General features: G+C 29.1%; 3 protein-coding genes across 3 annotated transcripts in view; 1 reads left to right on the plus strand and 2 right to left on the minus strand.

Annotated features, from left to right (window-relative positions):
• Positions 1-13626, plus strand: part of Yki (Transcriptional coactivator yki) — a 15717-nt gene extending 2091 nt beyond the window's left edge. The window contains exons 2-7 of the mRNA XM_074247622.1: positions 1-1244; positions 8801-9024; positions 9098-9282; positions 9581-9770; positions 9890-9975; positions 10429-13626. The exon at positions 1-1244 is cut by the window's left edge and continues 734 nt beyond it. Of these exons, the coding sequence (XP_074103723.1) occupies positions 655-1244; positions 8801-9024; positions 9098-9282; positions 9581-9770; positions 9890-9975; positions 10429-10524 (1371 nt within the window). The 5' untranslated portion in view covers positions 1-654 and the 3' untranslated portion in view covers positions 10525-13626. The remainder of the gene's footprint in view (positions 1245-8800; positions 9025-9097; positions 9283-9580; positions 9771-9889; positions 9976-10428) is intronic.
• A 4567-nt stretch (positions 13627-18193) lies between these two features.
• Positions 18194-20622, minus strand: LOC141530391 (uncharacterized). Its single transcript, XM_074247465.1, has 3 exons — positions 20582-20622; positions 19552-20454; positions 18194-19438 (listed from the first exon to the last, which is right to left on the minus strand). The coding sequence occupies exons 1-3, from the start codon at positions 20620-20622 to the stop codon at positions 18337-18339; spliced, it is 2046 nt and encodes a 681-aa protein (XP_074103566.1). The 3' UTR covers positions 18194-18336.
• Positions 20623-21055: 433 nt separating this feature from the next.
• Positions 21056-22136, minus strand: LOC141530950 (uncharacterized). Its single transcript, XM_074248354.1, has 2 exons — positions 21450-22136; positions 21056-21354 (listed from the first exon to the last, which is right to left on the minus strand). The coding sequence occupies exons 1-2, from the start codon at positions 21808-21810 to the stop codon at positions 21143-21145; spliced, it is 573 nt and encodes a 190-aa protein (XP_074104455.1). The 5' UTR covers positions 21811-22136; the 3' UTR covers positions 21056-21142.
• Between the last annotated feature and the right edge of the window lie 4304 nt (positions 22137-26440).

Consider the following 26440-nt stretch of genomic DNA (forward strand, 5'->3'; position numbering starts at 1 on the left):
GTAAAGGAAGAGAGCGTGAAAGAGAGACAGCGGGATAAAGCTCGATTTTTTAAGGTGCGGGCTTAGCGGGACAGCGAGAGCGTGAGTGAGATGCTTGAGGATCTTTAAGAGGCAGCGGGGAGTCGTGGAGCGACTTGAGCCGAGTTGAACCGAGAAAGATATTGCCAAGTGCAAGTGAGAAAGATATAGCATACATACCACCGAGGAGGAGAGACCACGGCGACTGGAGAGTGCCGTAAGGTACGTATTTACGTACACACGCGTATAACCAGAGAGCTGAGAGCTGAGAGCCGGGAGGAACACGCTTAGCTACCAACACGGCCTCAACGTAAATTACATACGCGCCGCTGGTAGATACCCAGTGCCTCGCAAAGTAACTACTACTTTTTGCTACTCTACTAGCTAGCCAGTCAGCCAACTCAACACATACAATAATACAATAATACAATAATACTCATTGCTTTCCTGGAGTAAGAAAACTCCCGAGGATAAAGGAAACAGCTTGCTGAAGTAAACTTCCCGTTGGTTGGTGTTACTCCCGCCGTTTTGGCTTTCGTTTTCGATAAGACTCCACTCAAGGTGCAGCTTTAAATAGTATTCGTATTTCATTAACTTTATTTATAGATATTAGTAGTACAGATATAATAGACAATAATGGCGCTCAATCAGGACGTTGATCAGTTGTCAAAGTCAAATCTGGTGGTGAGGATTGACCAGAACTCCGAGTCGGATCTGCAGGCGCTTTTCGACAGTGTTTTAAAGCCAAACTCAACGAGACCTCTGCAGGTGCCTCTGCGTATGCGAAACCTGCCAAATTCATTCTTCAACCCACCTCAGACCGGCAGCAAGAGCCCCTCGATATCGCACTCAAGAGAAAATTCTGCTGACTCTGCGTTTGGTACGATAGTTACGACAAATGTCGCCGGGAGCGGCCCCGGTGGTAATAATTTGGGCTCGGGTAGCGAGGCCACAGGTGGAGCCGATTCCGCGGGTTCAGGACCCGCAGGTGCAGCACCCGGATTGACGGTGGCTCATCCACGAGCTCACAGCAGTCCGGCCTCGCTCCAGCAAACCTACGCTTCTGCACAGCAGGCCACTCAACATACGCCTCAGCCCCACGCACCCAGGCATCATCATCAGAAACAGCGCAGTTATGACGTCATCAGCACTGTTGACGACATGGGGCCGTTGCCTCACGGATGGGAGCAAGCACGCACGCCTGAGGGACAAATTTACTTCCTCAAGTAAGTAGTCGGTCTTTACGTATGGTTACTTTTTTTATTATTATTTTATTTTGTATGCTATATGTTTATTATTATTATCATAATCTTCATCATTATTTTTATTTATTAATCAATTAATTACAGCAATAACAATGATTTCTTTAAAGCTAAAAAATTTTGACAGGATTATGAAGAAAAGAAGTAAAAATATATATATATATATATATATATATATATATATATATATATATATATTTTTTTTTTCATTGATGTATTATATTGGATGGTGTGCAGTATCAGGTGCGACGCAGCATCATTCAAAGACACCATCTTATACTCGAGAGTCTAAGTCGTGTAGGCACCACCAACCGGACTGGTTGATCCCTACCACTTGTTCAAATACTACTCTCCTCTTGGCTGTCTCTTACATTACATTAGCTCACACGAGTAGTATAGAGGAATATAACAGGTATACATATCACGTTCACACACATGGATGTGTCTAGTGATGTGTATACATATACATACACAACAGGATTTATACTCGAAGACGAGACACAAGGGGAATTCTCCTGAATATCCTCCTCGGCTCAGCAGAGTCCCCCACGACTACTCGTCAGTGCTTCTCCCCGGCGATTCACCTGCGGCGCCACGCCGGTATTCCCACGTGTCACCTGTCGTGGGAAACTCCGTTGAGTTGGTTCCGAAGACTACCACGACGACGACATCGTCCAACCACCTTCGCTTTAATCCACCCACTTGATTCCTCTCTGCTTCTTCTTTTATTATTTTTTATTACTTACTTATACCTTTATAGATATTACTTCTTCTCTCTTTTTTTTTTTTAAATTTTTTTTTTTATCTTTATACTATATACGACCCCCGTCGACCGAGATTCTATACACATACACTCTGTATAGCAACTTGACACCCACGTGAATTTCCGGTGTACTAAATAAGTGTTTACACTTTTAACACACTTGATTTCTTTCGACAAATCACTTATTAAATTACACTATCATATTCATTATACTCGATACATATTTAATTATATCTACGTTTTTTTTTTTTTTTTTTTTTTTATTATTATTTATTAATTGCTATTTACTATAACTCTAAATATAATAAACAAATATATGTTTTATATTATATTACAGACTATACAACTAAACGCGTATGAATAAAATTGAAAGTTTACAAAAGATATATAATTGATCAGTAGTTGAAAGCTTTGAGAAATAAAAAAAATTTTTTATCCATAAAAACAGATAATTGTTTGTTTCGGAGAATTTCCTATTTAAGAGGTCGGTCTTCTGCATTGATCTTCGAATATATTATAGAAACGAAATATATAAAAAAATAATAATAAGCAAAGTAAAAAAGCGCCTAAAATGTAGTATAGGGATTACCAGGTTGTTTTTTTTCTTCTTCTGTCGGGTTTATAACTCCACTTGGTGGTTCTTTCGGTCTCTCGGGTGCTTCTTTGAATTCACCCGGCCCTGTGTTCACCTGTACTGTGCATCAAGGTTTCTATACCTGGGACGGTTAACCGTGAGAGCTAAAGAACGGCTGAAAGATTTTTATTTTGTTCCCTCAAGAAGAACTAAACTCTCATTTTCCCTCTTCATCTCTCCCGCGGTGTATCCTCAATTCTCAGTTCTTGGCTCCTCACTTTACTGCTTCTACATTATTCCTCTCTACTCTCTACTGTTGTAGCTTATAACTTGTAGTTTTATGCCTTGGTACTTTACTTATGCTTCTCATCATCAACTAAAACGCTCTCTCCCACGATTTTTCTTCGAGAAACCATCTATGTTCTTCTTCATAGTGGTGTTGGTGGCTCTTCCACGAAAATTTTAGCCGTTGCGCTCGACTTCTGAATCATCACATATATTTTCAAATCTTAAATCTCACCGCTACTGCTACTTACTCGCAAATCGTAATATTATCGCTTACACTTGTAAATAAATATTTATATTATATATTTATTTGTTTTTTTATCCGACGTCCTGTCGGTAAAATAACAAATAAATTTATTATATATATATATATATATATATATATATATATATATATATATATATATATATATATATATATATATATATATATATATATTAATCGTAAATGATAATGATATCCTTGATTTAAATTCATTGAATGATGAATGAATTTGATACATACTACGCTATGGAATTTGAAAACATCTCAAAGCTAAACAAATGATGAGTCTGTTTCATTGATCGCCAACCACAAGGTCAAGACAAGAATATTTTTACTTCACATCCGTGTGCTCTAAAAAATAAGAAATTTATTATTAATTATTGCACGTAATTTCCCGATGATTTATTTTATTTATCATAAGACTCACTTCTCTTTTCTATTTAAAAAAAATAAATAACAATTATTATTTTAATAATCTACATAAAATATTTGATATGAAGAAAAAAAAAAAAATATTTATGTCAAGTAATTTTTTCAAAAAAATATGCAGAGAATTTTCGAATTAATCACTCGTCGTTAAATTTTAATTGGTGCGTTATTGAAATTTATTTTTGTCGCTTTTTAAATTTTAATAAATAGTAATGCTAAATATTAAATTTAGCATTATTATTACTACTCCGTTTTATGTATTTATTTATTTTAATTCTTTGTCATCATTCTCTCGGTCTCTTGCATTTATTCGGTAAGCTTTTTATACAGTAACAGTACCGGAAGTGTATCAACACGAATGGTATATAGGAAGGAAGTAGCGTGCCTGTCGGGTTCACCGAGCCGATGCATTACTCCCGTGGTTCGTCACCGTAAAAATATATTTTATACGTAAATGAAATAAGTATTATTTTTTTTTTTATCGCGAACTTGCAGAAAACTATTAATATTTAAATTTGTTTAATTTATAATTTACAATTTATAATTAATTAAATATTTTATGTAAACTTTTAACTCAAAGGACGGTGACTATAAAATTATAAATATAGATGTAAATAAAATTCACAGTAAATTTTAGTACAAGAGATAATAAATGAATAGATGTTTTAAATCTATAAAGTATAAGAGATAAACTATACAGCTATTAGTAAAGGTATTCACGTATGTATTAAGTAATGAATATTCATTAGTTAACTTGAATATATTCTGGTTGTTCAGTTATTTACCGTATAACTGTTAAATTGCGGTTTTAGTAACACTTAAAAAATTTAACGCACTTAAGTATTATCGATAGATTTATTTGAATTAAAAAAATTACATATGTACTTATTTATTTTGTATTATTATTTATATTATTTATATTATTTTAGAATGTGTCAGGGTCTCGGTGTATTGTTCTTCTATCTCTAAGATTATCTCCGGTATCCTACTGCAATAATTACAATAGTGCACCACGGAAATGTCGTTAGCGTCTAATACAAGATTGAATCCCTGATTTATAATTTTGAAGGTCGTTAATTACTGTAATTGTTGTGAAAGTCTCAAGATAAAATGACTGAAAAAACATATTCATGATATCCGGAGTGCGTCCAGTTGATGACAAACATGTTTTGAAAAACCAATAATGTTTATGTCTTCAAAGAATCATTAAAAAATAATAACTTATCATTAATTTTTGACAATGGTCATTTAGAATTGTTTTTTTATAAAATTTAAGATTGATTTATATAACTGATAACGACTGATAGTAGCTTTTTAAATCAAGTAGTCATTTATATATAAATGAATGCCTATGTGGATAAATGTTATATTTTATGTTTGGATGTATAAGTTGTCATAACCACCTGTTGAAGGAATATCGTTATCTCACCTTGTCGATAACTTCCATGTTAATTATATGTGAAAATATATAAAAGATAAGACTGTATATATGTTTATACATCTTACAATATTTATTTATATATGAATATTCTTTTGTTGTATGTTTTTCAAGGTTTACCATAAAAGAATTATTACAAATATGAATGAAAAATTATATATATCACATAAAAATAGTGTTTGGAGTAGAAATACCTGAATAATAATCAAAAAGTTCTAATTCACCATTTTTGTAAATATTTAATAGAAGAGAATTATTTATTTATTTATTTTTTTTTTTTTTTTTTTTTATAAAATTTTGATAAATATTAAAGTTTAATTTTAAATATTATCGTGTTAAATTTTAGATAATTTTGCTGTAATAATTTCTCAGTTATAAATTGAAGAGTAATTTTGTAAATGTTCAGGAGAAACTTTTTTAAAAAATAAACTTTTACGATTTTTTTTAGATCTTGAAGATTTTATAACTGGTTTAGATGCATCAGAAAAATTTACAACCACCTAAAACTTTCTAAAATAAACCAGTAACTTCAAAGTCATTTGAAAAGTTTAGAAAAATTGTAAACTTCCCTTGAACTATTCAGGTATATTTCAAAATAACTTCGAATTTTTTTAAAACTTCAAACACTTCAAAAGTTAGAAAATTTTTTTAAATAATTTTGGTATTAAAAACACGAAAAATAAATTTATTTAATTTATTCATGAATAATTTTTAATTCTAAAAAATTTTATTTATATAATTAAAAAATAATCTCAAAACATTAATTGATCAAAATGAAATGATCTGATTTTTTTGAGTGCAGAAGAAAATTTTCACAGCTAAAAGTTAAAAAAAAAAAATAGTTTTTTGTGTAAAAAAAGTGTAATAGAATGTAGACATAAAAAAGGAGGAAGAGATAAAAAAAATGACGAAGAAGGTGAAGGCATATCGGCCGGAAGAGAGAGGCTAAAGTCTGTGCTCGAGGATGGTGATAGACCCAGCCACCACGTTCTCGACGCCTCAAGATCTGAAGTCAGCGGGTGCCCCGTGTGTCTATTTACGAGTTGTCCGGCGCCGCGATGTCCGGAGTAAAAATACATCAGTAGTTCTCTCTTTCTCATTCGTGTATAACTACAACGTGTTACCCAGTATGCTCTATGTTATAGGCCAAGACATCGGGATCCGAATCAGAGCAACAGAGAAACAAATATAACTACTATACTTATACTCTTTATATTTATTCTCTCTCGCTCGATCTGCTAGATCATCAACGGCGGTGTAAGAGTTCCTTCTTCGTCTTCGTCTGCAATATAAAGCAATGGCGGCTGCTGCTGCTGGTGCTTCTGTATTTACTTGACTTGGCTACTTGGATCTGTCGTAGCTTGGCCGACTGCCAAACCTACAAGACGACGGGCATAAGTCCGCGTGTACCCGGACGCCGTTTGCATCTCGACCAAGAAAACTACAACACCATCGCGGTTCCTGACTGAGTGGAAACCCGTTGCTGCTGACGACACCAGTCTCGACCTTTCTGTAATTCTCCCCATCAATTTACTTACTTTTTTTTACTCAACTAATTATAATTTTAACTCATTTAAAATTTTCCGTATTTATCAAAACTCTTTTAATTGTCATTTGCTCTATTTTTTTACAGATTTTTGTTTGACTTATCAACGCCCAGGTGTCTAAATTAATGACACACTGAATCGACATGAAGAAATCATTTAAATAATATTAATAATTAATACCACCGCTGCTGCTGATGATGATAATGATGAAGATGATGATGATGATTATTATTATTATTATTATTATTATTATTATTTGAAATTGAACTTGTGCGTGTATTAAGCAAATCAAAGCTAGAGTTAGAGAGCTAGCATAGTATCGTGTGAGACACTTGAAAAATCGTGACGTGACATCACCCGTCGGCGCCGCATTTCTGACACAAGGCCTGGCTTGTAAGCGACGTCATATCACGAGGAGTCGAGAGCACAGCTTGAAAAACAATTGCTCATGCCTAATGCCGTTGTGCTAATAGTCTGGCTTGAGTAACGGCGCCAAAACTAATATCGTTATACTAGAGATTATCATCATCTGCCTCTAGTGTAATGATAATGTTGTTATAATGAGCTTTCTAAATGCCTAACTCACAGTAATATTCATAGTATAAGCAAAACCACACATATAGCACAAAATAACATAACATAACACAATATAATGTATTATGTGATAATGATAAGATGCCAATGATATGCCGACAATCCCGGAAAATATACTACTACCAGTATGATATCATTGTCATACTTTGACGTATACATTATCTTGTTCATTAACCATCAAAGAGAAAGAGTTACGGCTATTTGACGTCCTCACAGTTTAGACCTATTAGATTATTCAATCCAGACATTCCTACTTATGTTGCTTGTGCCAGTACTTGTACACACAAGTTATACTTATACATACACATTTTATACTAATATAATGTAGCTAAATACTCTTTATATCATTAATTATCCAGTCAATGTATTTTTTAACAAGTATATATATACATGCATATGGATATTTAAAAATGTGTGTAGATATAATGACAAGTATCAGTGTTATTTGTACGCGGAAAATAAAAGTCAGAGTTTCTAAAATAGAAATTAAGAAAGATATAAACGGTTATCCTCTGGCCGGTCTAATAATATCTTGGGGACTCATATGATGGTATGGCGCACACGTAACAGATCATCATCATCATCATCATCATCATCATCATCATCATCATCATCATCATCATCATCATCATCATCATCAACAGATCTACGTCTACATAGCCACCTGTTTTTCGCGATGAATAACTGTATTGAGATCATTGTCATTATACAGAGATCATCAGTTTTATTTATAAAAATAGAGCACGTGTGGAGGCTTGTTATCGGTTTTGATGATGCTGTCGGATTTTAGTCTCCACACCCTTACCTTCAGCATTAGTTGGTTGATTCTTTTACTTGAGACATTGAATACATCGACCAAACAACCTACATATATATATATATATATATATATATATATATATATATATATATATATATATATATATATACATAAATATATATGTATATTGGTACAGATTAATGTATACATAGATATAGACGTAACAGCAAAGAGAGTTGATTTTACCCGCACCGGATGGGTTGGCGTCTTCTTCCTCACACATCTCCTACCTTACTTTAGCATCATCCGCCGTTTTGAATGGAACTATTTCCGGCGTTGCTATACTATATCAGGCAAATGTGCGTTTCTACATACGAATACGCATACGCACATATCTATCATGTATATATTTATACATGATCCACGTTTCATGCTACTGTTTGTTTAATTGCAATACAAGGACAAAGAATTTATTGTAATTCTATAAAAAAATATTTTAATAAATTACGTCTGTAAGTTTTTAAGATATTATTTTTAAGTACCAGTAATATAGTTTTACTTTGAATATATTTTTGCTTTAGCAACAAAATTGTACTTAAATAAACTATTTTATAGGTACTATCAATTTTAACGACCCATAAAAAAATGTTTCAACAACTTTGTTTAGTAATAGTTTCTTCTATTTTTTAAATTCAATTAAATTTATTTAAATGTTGTGAGTATTAATATTAATATTCACATTAATAATGGTGATGATGATGATGATAATAAATGTATACATATTTATAGCTGTTTATTATTTTAAATTTTAGTAATTGCTAAAAATAAATTGTTTTGACCATATTTTTTATTACTTATTTTACAGTCACTTGACCCGAACGACAACATGGGAAGATCCACGTAAAACAGCAGCTGCTGTGAGTGTTGCGGCTGTTGCTGCGGCTGTGGAAAGTGGAAAAGCATCTTCAGCAGCGGCTAATTCTCTCGGACCCTTACCAGAAGGTTGGGAGCAAGCACGTACTCCAGAAGGAGAGATTTACTTTATTAATCATCAAAGTCGTACTACTTCATGGTTTGATCCTAGAATTCGTAAGTTTTTTTTTTTTAAATCAGCATTTGTCGTTGAAGATTATACTGACTGATGTAAACTTGACTTTTATAGCATCACATTTACAACGAGCTCCGACTACGAATGCAATGCTTCCACAAAACTGGCTCCAACAGCCTGGAGCTACTGGAATCCAGAATAATCAAAATATTCAGGTATGCCAACAAAAATTACGTCTTCAGTCACTGCAAATGGAACGCGAACGTCTGAAACAAAGACAAGCTGAAATTATGCGTCAGGTATATTATATTAACTATATTTATTTATTAATTTATATTATTAAAAAATTAATTTTTTTTTTTTGTTAAATATATTTTGACTTTTTTATTTTTCAATAAAATTTGTAAAATAAAAAAATTTAATGAATTAAATTCAAAAGAATAACTAAAATTAAATTAGCTTTTAAATTTTTTTTTTCATCATCAAAGATTTTGTTTTTAAACTTGTGATGAGAAAAAAAAATTAAATTGGCGCCTAACGAAGCAGACGAGGGTATAGCTTGTTATTAATAATGTTATTATTGGTTGATATTTATAGCAAGAACTTAATTTGCTGAGACAAAGTACTCCTGACGCAGCAATGGATCCATTTTTGTCGGGTATAAATGAGCAGCATGCAAGACAGGAAAGCGCTGACTCCGGTCTAGGTCTTGGTTCAGCATACTCTTTACCACATACACCTGAAGATTTTCTTTCTAATATCGATGACAACATGGACGCTACAAGTGGTAAGTATTTAATGATAAATAATTCATGTATAATATTTAATTATTAATAAATAGAATTTATAGTTTATAATAGTGTAATATATTTTATTAACAAAAAAAAAAAAATATGTTATTTACAGAAGGTGGAGCACCAATGGAAACACCCGATTTGTCGACTTTAAGTGATAACATCGACTCAACGGATGATCTAGTACCTTCGCTTCAGGTATATCTTATTGACATTATCTCAATTGATTTATTAAATGTATTTAATCATTATCATACGCATGATAAAAAATATATATTTCATTATAGAGATTACGAGAGTTATTCTTATTGATACATGTTTATTTAAATTATAAATTATTTTTATTAATTATCGAGCGCAGAGATTAGTAATAAATTATTCTAAATATGTCTAATGAGTCATTAAATAAATCTTTAATAATAAGTGTTTATAAGACACTTATCACTAAAGAATTTAATTGTTTTTTTTTTTTTTTTTTTTTTTTTTTAATAATTGAAATGTCATGTTTTTAAATATTTCAAGTATTTTGTCGCAAACTTTGGACTGGAGTATTTAGTGTTATTTTATATCAATTTATTTTTATTGATTAAAATTAAGTGTGAAGTTATATTTTGAAGGATATAATAATAATAATTTTAATCTTTAATTTAGCTTGGCGAAGAATTTACGAGTGATATCCTGGACGACGTGCAGTCACTGATAAATCCGAGCAGTACGAAACCCGAGAATGTTCTTACGTGGCTGTAGTACGTCGCTTAAGTATAACATTAATATTAATAATAACAATCACAAGGATAATATTAAATAAAAAAAAAATAATAATATTAATGTACAATGAAGACGGTCTACAATAATTCGATCACACGACGACAATGCACGATCGAGTTAAGTGTTGCGATATTCAATGCTTTCGTACTAAACAAATATGAAGAAATGCGATCGGTATAAAATACTCTACCAATAATTATAAATAAAAAAAAAAAAAAAAGTATCTATTTTATCACCGTACTGTCATTGTAAAAAAAAAAAAAAAAAACCGTGCCTTAATTATAAACATTCGTACAAATACGCCTTATTAAATATTAAAAGATTTTTCATTTAAAAAATTGTATATTTAAAGAAAAAAACTTACGTATTCTTGTTAATTATATATTTTTAAGAACGCAATCAATTTTACGAGTGACATGTATATATGTATATATTATATAAAAATATTTATACATATATACATAAAACGCGTTCGAATTTTTCGCGTAGATTACAATAATGGTGAAGAGATTACTAATTATAAGGAGGTGAGAGAGTGGGAAAAGGAGACTGTTTTTATTTCTTTTTTTGACAATAATTATTACTTATTAATATTTATATAATAAATATGATCGAATTGATAAGCTACTGAATGAAGAAGTATGAATAAAAAAAAAAAAAAAAAAAAGATACTGATAATAGAGTCGGAGAAAAAAATGGTCATAACAATCAATATTATGTCATTATTTAATGATGCGTATTAATAAGTATTTCTCTATCATGTATTCTTTTTTTTCTGGTATCATGACGTATCAGATTCACCTGGTTTGAGATTAATTAAACTACAAGTCGTGGTAGACTGATTAAGTGCAATTAATTAACTAAAGGTATAATATGCGTAAACATATATGTAGCGCCTATATGTCAATATAAATCCGACGTAGTTTAATTGAAAGATTAAAAATAAAAAAAAAAAAAAAAACCGGTGATCTAAACTTACGTGTTGAAAAAAATACTGAAGTTTTAGATGAGTTAATAAAACTCAAATAATGTAAAATATATATAAAAAATTGTATTATTCGATACTGATAAAGATATAAAGATATATATTTGCATCGATTTGGATATGCAAAGTTAAATGCAGCAGTAAATAACAATGGCTCGCAAAGCGAAGTGCCTCAGAGTCCCTGCAGTCAATGAACTCAGCTATATGAGTCGTCATTTTTGAAAGTAATAACCGTCCATACGAAACATTTATTGTGAAACACGTTTATTATTATTATTTTATACAGATATTTATAAAAATAGTAAACGTGTTTGTATAATATAAATTTAAAAAATAAAAGAGAAAATTTTTTTTTTAGATATTCATTAATTTAAGTAATTATTATATAATTGATTAATTAATTTATAGAATTAAGTTGAAAGATAATTATCAATTGAATCAGAGTAAATAATTTAAAAAAAATATATTTACATCTATATTTTTTTTATATACAAAATCTATATCTGTTAATAAATGAAAAAGTTATTGCATTGTGTCCCGTTAGATAATTAAAAATTTTTTTTTCGATACATTATTAAGAAAATTAATATTTACTATTTTTTAGATTAATTTTTGCATTAAAAGCATGAGGTATTTGTAGAATATTCAAAATAATTGTTAAGTTAACAAAAACAAAAAATCGATTAAAATATTAAGTTTCTTTTATTAATTACTAACTTTGTTTAAATGTTAGCCGACGATTTACATTATTGTAACGTATGAATAAGTATATTATATTTAATGTTTATTCTGTTGTAATCTAAGATTAATAACAATGGTTCTAAGTATTGATGTCGATAATAATGTTCGATTGATTAATTAGTGTGAGCAATTAAATATTTAAATATTAATTAATGTTAATGTGTTAACAAATTAGTGTATAGTTTAAATATTTAAAAAAAAAAAAAAAACAGGCAGCTCAGATGATTAAATAATGAACGATTTTGTTATATATGTATATACATATAATACATATTTTTTGAAATAAAATGTTTTGTAATTATATTTGTTTAATACAAAATATAATAACAGTTGAAGAGATTATTAAAGAGATTATTGAATGTTGAAAAGTTGAATCGTTCATTATTTTCATCGAAAAATATTAAATTAAAATAATTGATTGATTTATGTTAAGTTTATATATCTGGTAATTGATAATTGATAATTTGTAAATGTATATCTGTTGCAATAAGCTCTCGTGGCTTTTTTCTGGGAATGTATTTTATAAAAAAAAGTTCGCTGAGACGCTGACTATTATATCTATGGTCTCGAAAGTACACATGTAAATTTCATGTAATATAATAATAATTATAATTAATTAATTAGCTATTATTTTAATGAAATTTACTGTGTAATTATTGAGAATGTGCCTTGTATACAGTAGATAAATAATTGTGTATTTTGTATTGATGTATTTACTCACGAGATTATAAAGAAAAAAAAAATATACATATGAAATAATATTAAAGAAATATATAGTTGGAAATAAACTTACCAGATGAATTCAACCGATTATAATAATCCTCGAAATTACAAGAAAATGAGAATAAAAAAGAAGAGTACTATAGTTTAAATAAATTGTAATTTCTAGCACTGTTATCTCATATATATATATATATATATAAATTAATTACATATTTAGTTTATTACACTATTACATTGTCTTGCTTTTAGTGTAAATTATGAGTTCATTTAATTATATTTTACGATTCAACGTAAATTATTACATGAAAAGTTATTAATTAAAATTGTTTAATACGAGTTTTTTTTTTTTTTTTATAAATCTGATCCGTAAAGAGAAGAAATAATTGAGATAATTCATTTTTGATACTGTACACGAAATAAACTTTATATATGTCGATAAAGAGATTAATAATCAACAAACACGTTTATTATATTAATTAATAAATTAAGTAATTAGATGTTTGATATACCAGTATTTGAATATGCTCATTGGCGAATAATTGTCACTTACATTTTTATATCGATAACAACGTGCCTTAGCAATAATAATAATAATTATAATAATAATAATAATAATAATAATAACAAATATACATATTGTTTACTTACAAAAATTTTATCATGTTTCATTTCATCAATCCTAGTCTTTATTATTGTATAAGTTTTTATTTTATGAAAATTATTTTAGCAGAAATTCAATAATTTTAAGAATTTTGGTGACACATAAATTATTGCAAAATAAAAATATGAAAAAAAAAATTGACTTAAAAATTTAAATAACTAAAAAATGTAACTTTTTAAAAATAATTTTTTTGAACAAATTTATTTGTTAAAAAAAAAATTAATGTCATTTTATTTTTGAGCTCATTCTCTTATTGTGATTTATTAGTATTTATAAATCTTGTAATTGTAATAAATATTAATCACAATGAAACAAGTGGTCAGATTTACGCAATTAAAGAGTACTGATAGGAGGACAGCTCTAAATTACGATTTTCGGTGTGTCGTAATAGCATAAGTTTGTCGGCGCCGCTCAGCTTAAAATAATTCTTAAAGGCGCCAGTGTTAATTATTTTTTACTTTTACTTTTTTTAATCTTAAAAATTTTTGTTAATAATTTATTTAAGGCAATACACTTAAAAATAATATTTTAAGCTTAAAAGAGATTTTCATATTTTTATCTCTGCATAAAAAATATTGTAAAAAATCCTATTATCTCTGTTGCAATTGTAAAGAAAAAGCTATTTATTTTTTTTAAGAAAATATAGATTTATATAAAAATTTCTGACAAAAAAAGAAAATAAATTATACAATCTATTTGGTAGAAGAGCATTTTCTATGCAATTTTGTTTTATTTCAGAGAAATTCATAAGCTGGGGCCGCGTTTTGAGGAAAATAGCCTCTAACGCATGTTAGCATCATGAAGGTCATGAAAATGATGAAAATGCCATAGGGTAACACACCTGGTGTGTTTTTAATTACTACCTGCATTACCTGCAATTAACACTAGATGGTAACTCACATTTTTGTCGGTATATATACCACTCAAGCAATCTGGAGGGTAAAAGTACCGTTTTTGGCCACCTTAGCACCGTTTTTGAAAAGTTAACATTTGAATTAATTTATAAAAAATTTACTTGGCGTAAAAATGAATAAATAAATAAATAAATAAATAAAACATTTACATTTAAACAAATCGAGTTTGTAATAGTTTATTAATATAAATCCATTTCTATCGTTAATTTGAACAATAAATGGCCACAAACGGTACTTCTACCCTAATTTTTGGTTCGATATTAAAATTTAAAAATTTTTAACTGTAAAAAAAAATAAACATTGGAAAAATACAATTTTGAAAAAATTTAATGATTTGAAGAAAATTTTAATGCCAATTTTTCTATCCGAGATAAAATTTTATCCGATGCTCATCTAGATATACTGAATTATACAAAATTACCTTCCTAATTATACAAAATTAGGGGTTTTTTATGAGCATAAGTATAGTTATCGCAGAAGCTATTAGAATTAAAAAAAAAAAAAATATTTGACAAAATGGCTTAAAAATATTTTCTGAAAACGAGTTTCAAATTTGAAATGAAATTTGCTTTAATATATTTTAACTTCCCAATTTTTTAATATTTTCAAATATTTTAGCGGGAAGTTACTAAAAAAAAGAAAAATGTTAAATAAATTAAAAATACATTAAAGTATATTGTATTTTATATTTAAAATAAATAGATAAAATATTTGGGGTGAAAAATAATTTTTTTTTCAGTTTTATTTTTTATGTTCATATATGAAGAAATTTTTATATGTGGAAATGTATACAAGCGGGGAAGAATCAAACTGGCTTCGCTTTCTCGTTTCGGTTGAAGAAACCCCGCGACAGTATTTCGCCCTGTCGCAAAAGTCCGTTTTTTTATACACATGTGTGCGTAATGAATAAAGAAAAGCGAGATGTCTTTGCTTCTGCACTACTACCCTCTTTTATCGCTTTCTCTTCTCGATTTCTCCCTTATTTTATTTTTTTAGCTGTTTTCCTCTTTTTTTATGTTGTTATTTATCTCTTTTTTTACCAATATTGGAATAGATGTACTCTACTTTGTTCATGCCCATTGTATTGCGTCTACTTGACCGGACAATTTTAATCTCTCCGCGAAAAATCTCAAGATTCAGATAATTTGAAATTATGATAATTCGAGCGTTGAATTTTTTTGAATATTTATCTTTATAAAAATTTTCTCTGCATAGAATTTAAATTTAATTTAAAATTGAAAAATTTTCATTTTTTTATGATAAAAATTTCTATTTTAATCTCAATTTTCTCAAAAACACAAACAGAAATATTAAATTCATTTTATTTTAAAAATATTAATCTCATATTTTTTTGCTTCCTAAGTATGTCATCCTATTTACTTAAATGCAAAAAATTTCCTGTAATCCCCGGATTTCCTTGAAATTTTTTTAAAAAAAAAAAAAGGTAAAATTTTTTCTCTAATACCTTAAAACTGTTTGAACTTTCAGTTTGCTTAAGGATTTGCATGACGTGTACCATCTTCTACGAGGTGTAATAAAATTAAAATCTTTTACCTCTCTGACAACTGTTAATACTGGCCGCTATGAAAAACAGTCTAAACCTAAAATAAAAAAAGAGCTTAACCCTTTTAAGAAAATTTTTATGTGCAGAGAAATTTCTAATCCCGAGCCCCTATATACCAGTCTAAAATATTTTCTCACATTTTTTTTGGGTTTTTCCCGAGTCTGGATTTTTTTTTTTTTTTTTTTCATTTTCTCCATAATTACTTAATGAGTTTCATGTATCGTTAAAAGCCGAATGAATACTTCATAACTCATGTGCAGCTTAAACTCTTTGTATTTAAGAGTAAGTCACGTCAACTCGACTTATTTTATCCTAAATGTCGATTATGTCACCAAAGAATCTCTGGGCGTGGGTAGGATCGTTTTTTTTTTTTTAAACTCAAGGATTCTACTTATTTTCTCATTACAATCTTGATATAGAATTTTGATATTGAAGCCTAAGACCTAAAAGTGTGGATGATAATTACAAAGTGACAGTAGAGTCTTCAATTTCAACTCCAAAACATTTCCGTATGTCCAAAGATTTGAATATTTTGTAAGTACGTGACAAAGTTTTCAACGTCATAAACTATCAGTTAAGCTGTAAATACTCCAATCTTTTATGAATTCATACTTAAAAAGATTTATATTCAAAAAGCTAAAAATACGTCGTAAAGATTTTTTTCTCTAATGTTCTGTCATCAACCAATTGTGTTTCTAAAAGGATAACAATGTCTAACGATAGACCATGCAACTAAACTTTTATTTTTACATGCTCTTAATATTTTAACTGTCTAACCTTCTATTTGTTTTTAAGGGATTGTAAATTCAGTTTTCCCGGGCTAACGTTTAAAAAGGAGTCTATGCGGGCATCCTTGACGTTTATTTTTATGCATTATACTTCATTTTTTATGACCCTTATAAATTTTGGTAGATTTATAATCTACTCTAGAAATTTGCTTATTCACCATGAAAAACTATTTGTACCAACTTACGAAAACAAATTTTTTAATTTATGAAACTAAAGTCAAAATTGTATTTTGCAAATGTTAACTTATTTGTAGTGTATTACCATAAACTAATTTATTTTTAATTTTGTAATTTAAAAATTAAAAAAATACAAAATTGAATAATTATTAAACAAAAATTTTTATCTAAAAAATAATTCTACTAAACTATAAATATTATTAAATAACGATTTTAGATGTTATTATTAAAAATAAAAAAAATGTGTAATAAAATTTTTCATTCAAATAAATTTTGTAAAAAATTTATTACACTAAAGATTTATTTACAAAAAGTTAGCAAACTAATAAATTTATAAGAGGACTAAATTTATCACTTTTAAAGTGAATTTATATCTGTGTAGGCAATTTAGTCCTGAAGTATTGAAACCATAAAATTATGATAATAATTTATATACTCTAATAAAAAATATTAATGTAGAAAATAGTGTAGCTATTTTATTGTGTGTGCAAAATAGCGTAGCCGTATTTTAAGGTAGTTCCAGCATGAAATCACTTTTCGACAGATTTGGCGGAAATTTTTTTCTCGGGTTTATAATAGCTTTATTTATGAATTCCTAAAATTTAATAATTTTTGACCGTTTAGATCGCGAGATATTTAAAGACAAAGTTCGTGATTTTGAGGGTCATGTCCCATTTAAAGCATGTAAAATGTCCGGTCTCTCCAACTATTTTTTATTATATTAAAAAATTCTCTCGACAGAATTGGAAAAAAAACTAGGAGAGTGTTGAGAAATGATTTTAGAATAAGTTAAAAAAATAAAAATAGCACCTCACCGTTTTATTATCGAGATATAATAATTAAAAAATTAATTTTCGATCCATTTCCAACCTGCTCACTCAACAGATTATAGTGATCTGGCAACGCTGTGCGCAACGCTCTCTGAAATAGTGTAGAATAAAAAGCGGGAAATTCAAATCTTTCACGATTTTAGTAAAATTCAGCTGCGTAACTAACATATTAAAATCACCATTTAAATTAGTTGTAAATAAAAAAACGATTAAATAAATAAGTAAATAAATAAATATGATACTTTTTATATCTTTAAAACTTATATATTTTATAAAAAAATTAACACAAAGTTAGAACATAAAACTTTAATGACGATATAAATATTTAAATATATTTAAATAAAAATGTAACATAAGTTACATAACTTTAAAATAAACTTTGGGTCGTATATAAATAAATAACTTATTTCACTCAATTTTTGGTTTTAAAAAATTAATAAGTGTATTAATTATTCTCTTATTTTTGGTTACTGTAGGTTTTCCATTTTCTAATTTACTTGACATTAAATCAATAATGCCATTTTCTCCAAGATGATTGAACGTAGTTGTAAGTAACTCATACGTCATTTTTGCAATTGCCATTTTCTTAAGAATACCAGGTGTTAAAACAGTTTTTAAGGGCTTTAATTGCAGCAGCATGATTTTCGACTTTTCCTCTTCCCGTGTATGAGTCAATAATGATGTCCATGACTTAGTATTTTCGTAAATTTTTTCAATATTTAAGACAGACAATACTAGTTGTTTCAAAATTTTTACATCATAAAGAGCTTCATGAAAGTTTTCGGTTGATTCAATTTTCAAAAAGTCCTTAGCTAAAGTGCCAAGTTTAAATTGACCTGGACCTTTCCTAGTAGCGAGTCTTTTTTTAAATAACGACAATGAGTCACTAAACCCTGCAATTTTTTTAAATTCTAAAATCATATTACACTGTATAACAGCTCGTATAAAAAATGACGAATCAAACGATGAATTATGTGCAACTAACACACAAGGTTTTGGTGATAAATCTAAAAATTTTAAAAATGATGACAATGCATCTTTCAGGGGAACTGTTTCAACTTTCTTATCACGCAAGTATAATTGTCCAGAAATATTTCGTAATCCAGTATGAAGTGATGCTTCTGAAGAGATTTCTTTGGTTGGATTAATATAAATACTGAACTCGTGTTCTTCATACATTGCTGCAATCTGCAGAATCTCGTTAGATTTGCCAAAACCTGATGTTTCCAAGTCAAAGTAAACTATATCACAGTTGTCTAAAGTTATTAGGAAATTATCTTGACAAATTGATGCTATGTTAGCGTCAACAACTTCATTAATATTATTGTCATTAGTGAAACCGCAGTTTGATTCATATTGCAAACCTTCTGTCTTCTCGTTTTTCTTACGTAGTTTTTCTCTGTTTTCTGCCAGAAGATTCCGGCGTACTTTAGCTGAGAGCAATTTAGCTTTTTTAGCTCTATCCCGTCGTTTCTTGTCGTACCTGGAGGCATATAATTCTGTATTTTTCCTGGTGACAAAGTTAAAATTTTATAAACCTCCAGTAAATGACTCTCACCATCATTTTTGCTACACACAGCACTTGCATAGCGGTAATCACTTGACTCGCTCATCGAATAACACTGACTTTTTGGAGCTTTGTGAGCCATTATATTGTTAACGCTCTCATTAGCTTGACTTGAAGCAGCGAAAGCGATTTTGTGAGCATTATTAGCATATTTGCCAAAGAGATTATACAAATGAGTGTATAGCTCAGGATCTTTCAGGACAACCTTTTGGCTAGATGTATCGTTAAACGCTCCACGTTTACACCAATCTCCACAGTTTTCGTGATGGTTAAAAAAGTGATCAGGAATACTTTTCAAAATACTTGCTAATTTAGAGCTCCGAGTTTTATTTTGAGAAATAGCATAATTAAAACACTTTTTCAAATGAGGAATAGTGTTTTTTCTTGCTAGTTCTTTGTACTTTGGCTTAAGTTTATAAAGGTCGCTTTGAAATGATTTTTGCAAGTGGTTTTTGTCACTTAATTTAAATATTTTATTAATTGTCCCACGACGCACAGATGCGATGGTTGAACTATCTTCGTCACCAACGACAACTCGCACGCTCAATCCTGTGCTTTTTAAAATCTTACTGCCATTTACTAAAGCGGCTCCAACATTAGGTTCCATAGCTTTTGCACTACCATGGAAATTTTCACGGCAGTCGTGATCGGTCTTAGGATGGCCATTGCTGCATAGCTTACATTTACGATTACGAGTTCCATAATCCAAAATTTTGCCGCTAAGAAACCCTATGATACATCCATAGCCATTCAAGCTATCATAGCTTCGCCCATTGCCACGCTTACTCCAGCCCATGTCGTAAGAAACTACGATGTTAATTATTTCACCAATACTGGAATCAAAAATTTTTGAATGCGCTGCTTCATCTAAATTTTCGGATACCAAATTTTGTTCTGGAGGGTTATTTAATCTAAGATTATTAAAATGAGGATAAATCTCTTCAACAATTTCTTGAGGTCTGGAAATATTAAATTATGTTAATTAGGATGGATTCAAAATAACAAGAATTTATTCATTGTTGTAGTATTATTTATATTTATTAAATTGATGAAAAAAATTAGATTCAATCATCAGAATTACATTACAATACATTATGTTCTTTCCTTCTCAACGCAGACAAATCCATTCAGATAAAAAATTATAAAATTCATTACAATATTTACAATTCAAAAAATTTTAAATAAAAATTACAAAATTCATTAAAACATTTACAATTCAATAAATTTTAAGTAAAAATTATAAAATTCATTAAAAAATTTACAATTCAAAAAATTTACAATAAAAAATTATAATAATTATTAAAACAATTATAATTCAAAAAATTTTAAGTAAAAATTATAAAACATTCATTAAAACATTTAAAATTCAAAAAATTTTAAATTAAAAATTGATAATTAATATTTCTGATCTACACTTTCGGAAATTTATCAAATACAGTATTGACATCAAGTAATAATATTTAAAAAATCTATAAACAATGTCGTTGACAAAAAAATGTCATTTTGATTTTATGTACAATTAGTTATATCTAAGACTGATGAACAATAATTCAATAAAAATATTAAAGATAATTTCAGCTCAGGAAATTAATGAATTGCAATGAATTCTACATGATTATTAATTAGAATTGATAAGTAAAGTTATTCTTACAATTCTTCGCACAATTTATCAATATTTTCTATTATTAAGTGTCGTTCTTCTTGAGCTGCTTTTTTGCAGCTTTCCTCAGCAGCTTTTTCGATGGCTGGACCCACTTCTCTCTCATATCGCTTGAATAAAGTGTCAGAGATTTGCGGTACATTAAGACATGCTAAAATTTTATTCAAAGCTGTGTGACCAACACCTGCATGTACCGCACCTAAAATTAAAATTTTTGATTAGTTTTTATAAATATTTGGAAATCTTTTTTTTATTAGTAACATATATTGTACTTATTTATTGACACTAACTTACCAAGTACAATTTTTGAATTCACATCAAAAACCTTGGAATTTTTATTTCCGTCATGCACTTTTCCTGTCATAACTTGAGTGACACAAAAACAATTTTCACATTTTATCCATAATTGTGAATGTAGACCACGAAGTTGTTCTTTTTCAATATTTTCTAAACTCAACACTTGTCGACATTTAAAACACTTTAAATTTTTACCAAGCTCTGAGTATTCCACAATGCGCCTACCTTCTAGGTTATTATTTTTAGTTGACTCTTTTTTCTTTTCTTTGGCCTTTTTCATATCAGAATTAAAAGACAATTTTTTAGATAAATTTTTGTTTTTTACAAATTGACCTTGGTGCCGTAATTGCTTGGGCATCTTTTTAATTAAGTAATAGGTACTATTATTTTAAAGCGCGATACTATTTGTACATACTGAGACCATAAACAAAAATACATAAACACTCAGAGCAACGTTGCCAGATCACTGAAACTAACCATATATAATTGTATGTGTGAATGTCTGTGTGCCGAGGCTTCTAAATTTTTATCTATAGTAAATTGTCTGATTATACTATACCACGCTGGAACTACGTTAATAACTAATTTGTCATTTTTAATTGCTAATATTTCAAAAATTAGCACTAAAAGGACTATTAAAAATAATTTATTCGTATAGAGGTCATTTAAAAGTACGGATTTAAAAAAAATTGAAGAATATTGTAAAAAAAGTGATTTTCTCCCTTCCCCTTCGGGCGGAAAGCGTCAATTTTCTTCCCACTGCACTAAACGAAAATGCCGCTTTCCGCTTTCGTCGAGGAGAAAAATAGTATACAGCTATTGGAAAGTAAAAAAGAAAACCTCAGATTACACGTGATCTGAGGCTTTTCTTATTTTCCTTCCCAAGGGGTGTAATATACTATTACGTTTTTTTTTTTTCAAACGTTTATTTTGATAAACATTTATTACATAAGTATACAATAGTCTTAGAAAACAGGTGCTAAGATACATGACCTATGACAATATCATGTCTTAACCTACCTGGCTTTTAAAGACTTTCATAAAACTTGCTTATTTTGGTCTTGGACCTGCTAAGTTCTAAGAAGATACATTCAGGTTATCATAACAACGATTACGATAGCAACGGTTAAATATTAAGGACGTTTGTAGACAAGAAAAAGACACCAATAGGTTATGGGTATTGGTTTCTTTCTCACGCACTATAGCTGCCTCTCTTTATAGATTATCGCTCACTTACTTCCACTCATGTAAAATACCGAAAGTCACTAACTTCAAATATTTTTTCTAAAAAATGAACACCGCTTGTTTATGTTTTTTTTTTTTTTTTTTAATAAAAAATAATTGATATATATTCAATTAATGATTCTCAGTTTTTTAAAATAATCCTGAGAAAAATACGATTGATATTTAATATAACGTTCACTTGAACATCGGTCAGCTTATGGGGTTTGTATGTAAAATATACAAATTTTGAATGCTAATATTTCAAAATTTAGTGCCGCAAGGACTATTTAAAAAAATTTTAAACTATTTAAAAAAATGAGTTTTGTTATTGCAACAAAAGCACTTTGTAACAGCACAACAAAGTTATTTTGTGACAGCAAAAAAATGATTTGTTACTGTAACTATACTTATTTGTTACCACAAAATATTTTTCAGCTATCCCATATTTTTTTATTTTAACAAAATCGTTTTTATAATATTTTAAATTTTCAACACAATAATAATTCTCAAAAATTACAAATTAAAATTTTCTTTGCTTTTTCTGGTATTGGCATAATATTTAAAAACAAAATTTCCCCTATAGCTAGTATAAGGTAAGAAGAAAAAGGTGAAAATAAGTAGCAAGGTCACTCGAAAAGAGTCTAGTCTCGAGATCTTGGGGTTGAAAAGTACCTAGTAAAAGTCGTCGACCCATTTTGCCTCTTGCCTTATTTTTGGGTTAGTTCTAATCCCCAAGGCCGCAGTCAATGGAGGTATTTTTTTGATGAATATATAAGTCCCAATTAGGTACGGAAAAAAATGTCTATGTTATTTGAATATAAATTTAAAGTTAACAAATTGCAATTTGTATATTGACTTTACTTTGTAGAGAAAGTCACTACTGAATTTTAAAAAAAATTATTTGTTTGAAAAGAAGCTGTAAAAATTATGACGCTGTAAAAATTTGACTTTTATCGGGTAGCATTGTTGTCGTCTCAATACCCGGTAACAGAGCAGAGAATTTTGTTATTGGGCATAACTGCAAGACGCTATAACGGTGTACACGAAAAAAGTAACAACAAAAGTTAGTGAGACAGTTATCGTTGGGCTCCTAAAAATATTAGAAAACCAAAAAACATTTATTACTCAAGGAAATTTGTTTTTACTGAAGGTTGTCCAGTTTTTCTGCCTGCATTTTGGTCAAACACTCCAATAATTTATGAATGCAATGCCTTGGGAAAAACCAGTCATATAATCGGGCTTATCTCGTCATAACTGGATCACAGCTTATTAGTTAATTTTGTGAAGAAGGAAGCATTTGAATTCTTTTTTATCAGGATGTATGTTAAAATTAAAAATACAGTCGACGCTCCCTGTGTTTGATGATTTTACACAGCTCTTATGGACACGGACGAGTCAAGTAAAGAGAATGGTCCTGTACGGGCGAATAAAATACAGGGAGCGTTTAGTAATTACTCATTTAGTAATTACATTGTACTTTTCTTCCTGGCATTTTTTTTTCCATTTTTTCTTGCAAGCGACTGTTAAACTATTTCATTTGTTTTTTGATAAAAGAATAGTGGAACTTTTTTTTCATAAGACAAGACAGAAATTTAAACTTCCGGAGCAGATATGTAAAAAAAAAAAAACATTTTATTTACAATGAACCTTACATCCATTTCAGATACAATTTCAATTTTTTAAAAATGACTTTTGTACACTTTTATCATTTGTATCATTTGTAAGAGATAATAAAATTTTTATGAAACCTTAAAAAATTAAATTTTAAAAATTTTTTATTAATCTCTCTATAATTTCGCCATGAGCACTAAAAAACGATATTAATTATCACAAAAAAATAATATATGTACATTATACATGAATACTTGCTTAATTCCTGTCAATCAAAAAGTTATTGATTAAAAATACCATACGATAATTTATATTATTGACGTCTTCAAAAAAACACTAATTACATTATTGATTACTAAATGAGTAATCATAAAAAATCATCAAACTTATTAAAAAAATATACGCTTATAATATTTTTTTTCTATTTCTCTCAACTTTACCTTCTGCTTCTAAAACATATTTCCTTCTTTGATCTCATAAAAATGTTTTTTTCCTCAAAATACGAGATTCTTTTTTCGTTTGGTTTTTCCGAAAGGGGTTGGCCACAGCTGTTTAAACGACTCCCCAGCTCTACTTATGCCTATTTTTTCTATAACTTCCATGAGTGATGCTCTCATCAGCTTTTGCTCAGGTACACAAATCAATAATACATATATATATATATATATATATATATATATATATATATATATATATATATATATATACATAAATTCTCACCATCATCCAGGATCTCAACTGATACATTTAACTCATTTTTAACAAAAAAAAAAGAAAATTTTTTTTTCGACCGTATGTTATGTCAGTAGTCCCCTTTACACCTAAGAATGTCACACGCGTGAATTGATCAATAGATACCAATGAAAAAAGATGTATATCTGTATTTTATTTATAAATGGATGGAAAACCAGCATGAAGGGGTTGAATTTGCGTTTGGTTCATTTTCCTTCGAATAAAATGGAGCATGCCCGGTGATTTCTAACAAATGTATCCACGTTCTTTCCGTACATCTGTATATATCTATAATATAACTATTATATATATATAAGCTCAGAAAAAATGATGAAAGGGGCTCAAAATGAGTTACCAGAAAAATGAAACCGCCACGTGCTAACCCGTCCACCCTCACCGTCGTGATCGTCATCGCAAATAAGAGCGGCTAGACAAGAAAAAATATAAAAACCAAAAATAATAAAATCAACCCTTTTTTTTGTCCGTACGTTACATTTCATTTTTATTCTTATTTTGTAAATCCAAGCTTATGTGTGAAATTTCAAATGAAATAAGTTAAACATCCACATCTTTCACACAATACTAAATCTCGTGTCCATTCTCACCCTTAATTAAATTTATTGACCATTTTGAGGAAGGTAAAAAAAATGATTCAAAATTTTAGTGTGTACTTTTACTAAAAAAGGAAAAAATTATGACGACAAATCACAAATCGTGGGCCCGCTGAGAGCAGGACCAAAGTCGTTACATATCCGTGTCTCGAATGTGAAAAAGATTCTATTAAACACGGGGTCTCCATCATCAGAGTGGAGAGCAGAGAATTTCTATAGAAAAAAAACGGAAAGACGAGGGATAAAAAAACGTATGGTCCGAGTAGTTATGGTGTAGCATACCAGCTATTTTTTTTTTTGATAAATAAAAGAAACCTAGCACGCGCAGGCTGCATCAAAATCCTCGCTCGCAAATGGTATCCCGTTCTTTAGGATATGGGATAGAGTATTGAGATTTACCTATACGCTCGCAGGACACAAGGACAAACATCTGACAGCTGACCCAAGCTCGTGCGGGGTTGACCGATACTTATGGTTCATCTGCTAACACTACCCTTGTATTTTTTTATATTTGGACTCGGTGTCCCTTGGCTGAACTATTTACTAATTCTCGTTTTTTTAGACTCTTTCCAATAACATATTTTGCAGTTTACTATTAGCTTCAAGTATATTTTTTGTTCTCTTAATTTTGTGTTATCATTTCATCACACATGCTACAATTTTTTTATTAATTTAAATATGCTTATTTTTAATTAATTAAGAATAATAATTTTCGGATTTTTTGGCAATTAAAAAAAAAAGCAGTCACTTTAAAATGACTAAATTTTTTTCCAGTACAATTTTATCAGATTAATTTAAAATACTAAATGT

The sequence above is a fragment of the Cotesia typhae genome, unplaced genomic scaffold, assembly GCF_013202065.1.
Source record: "Cotesia typhae breed Kobodo isofemale line unplaced genomic scaffold, CoteBio_Ctyphae contig_5, whole genome shotgun sequence".
Classification (NCBI taxonomy): Eukaryota; Metazoa; Arthropoda; class Insecta; order Hymenoptera; family Braconidae; genus Cotesia; species Cotesia typhae.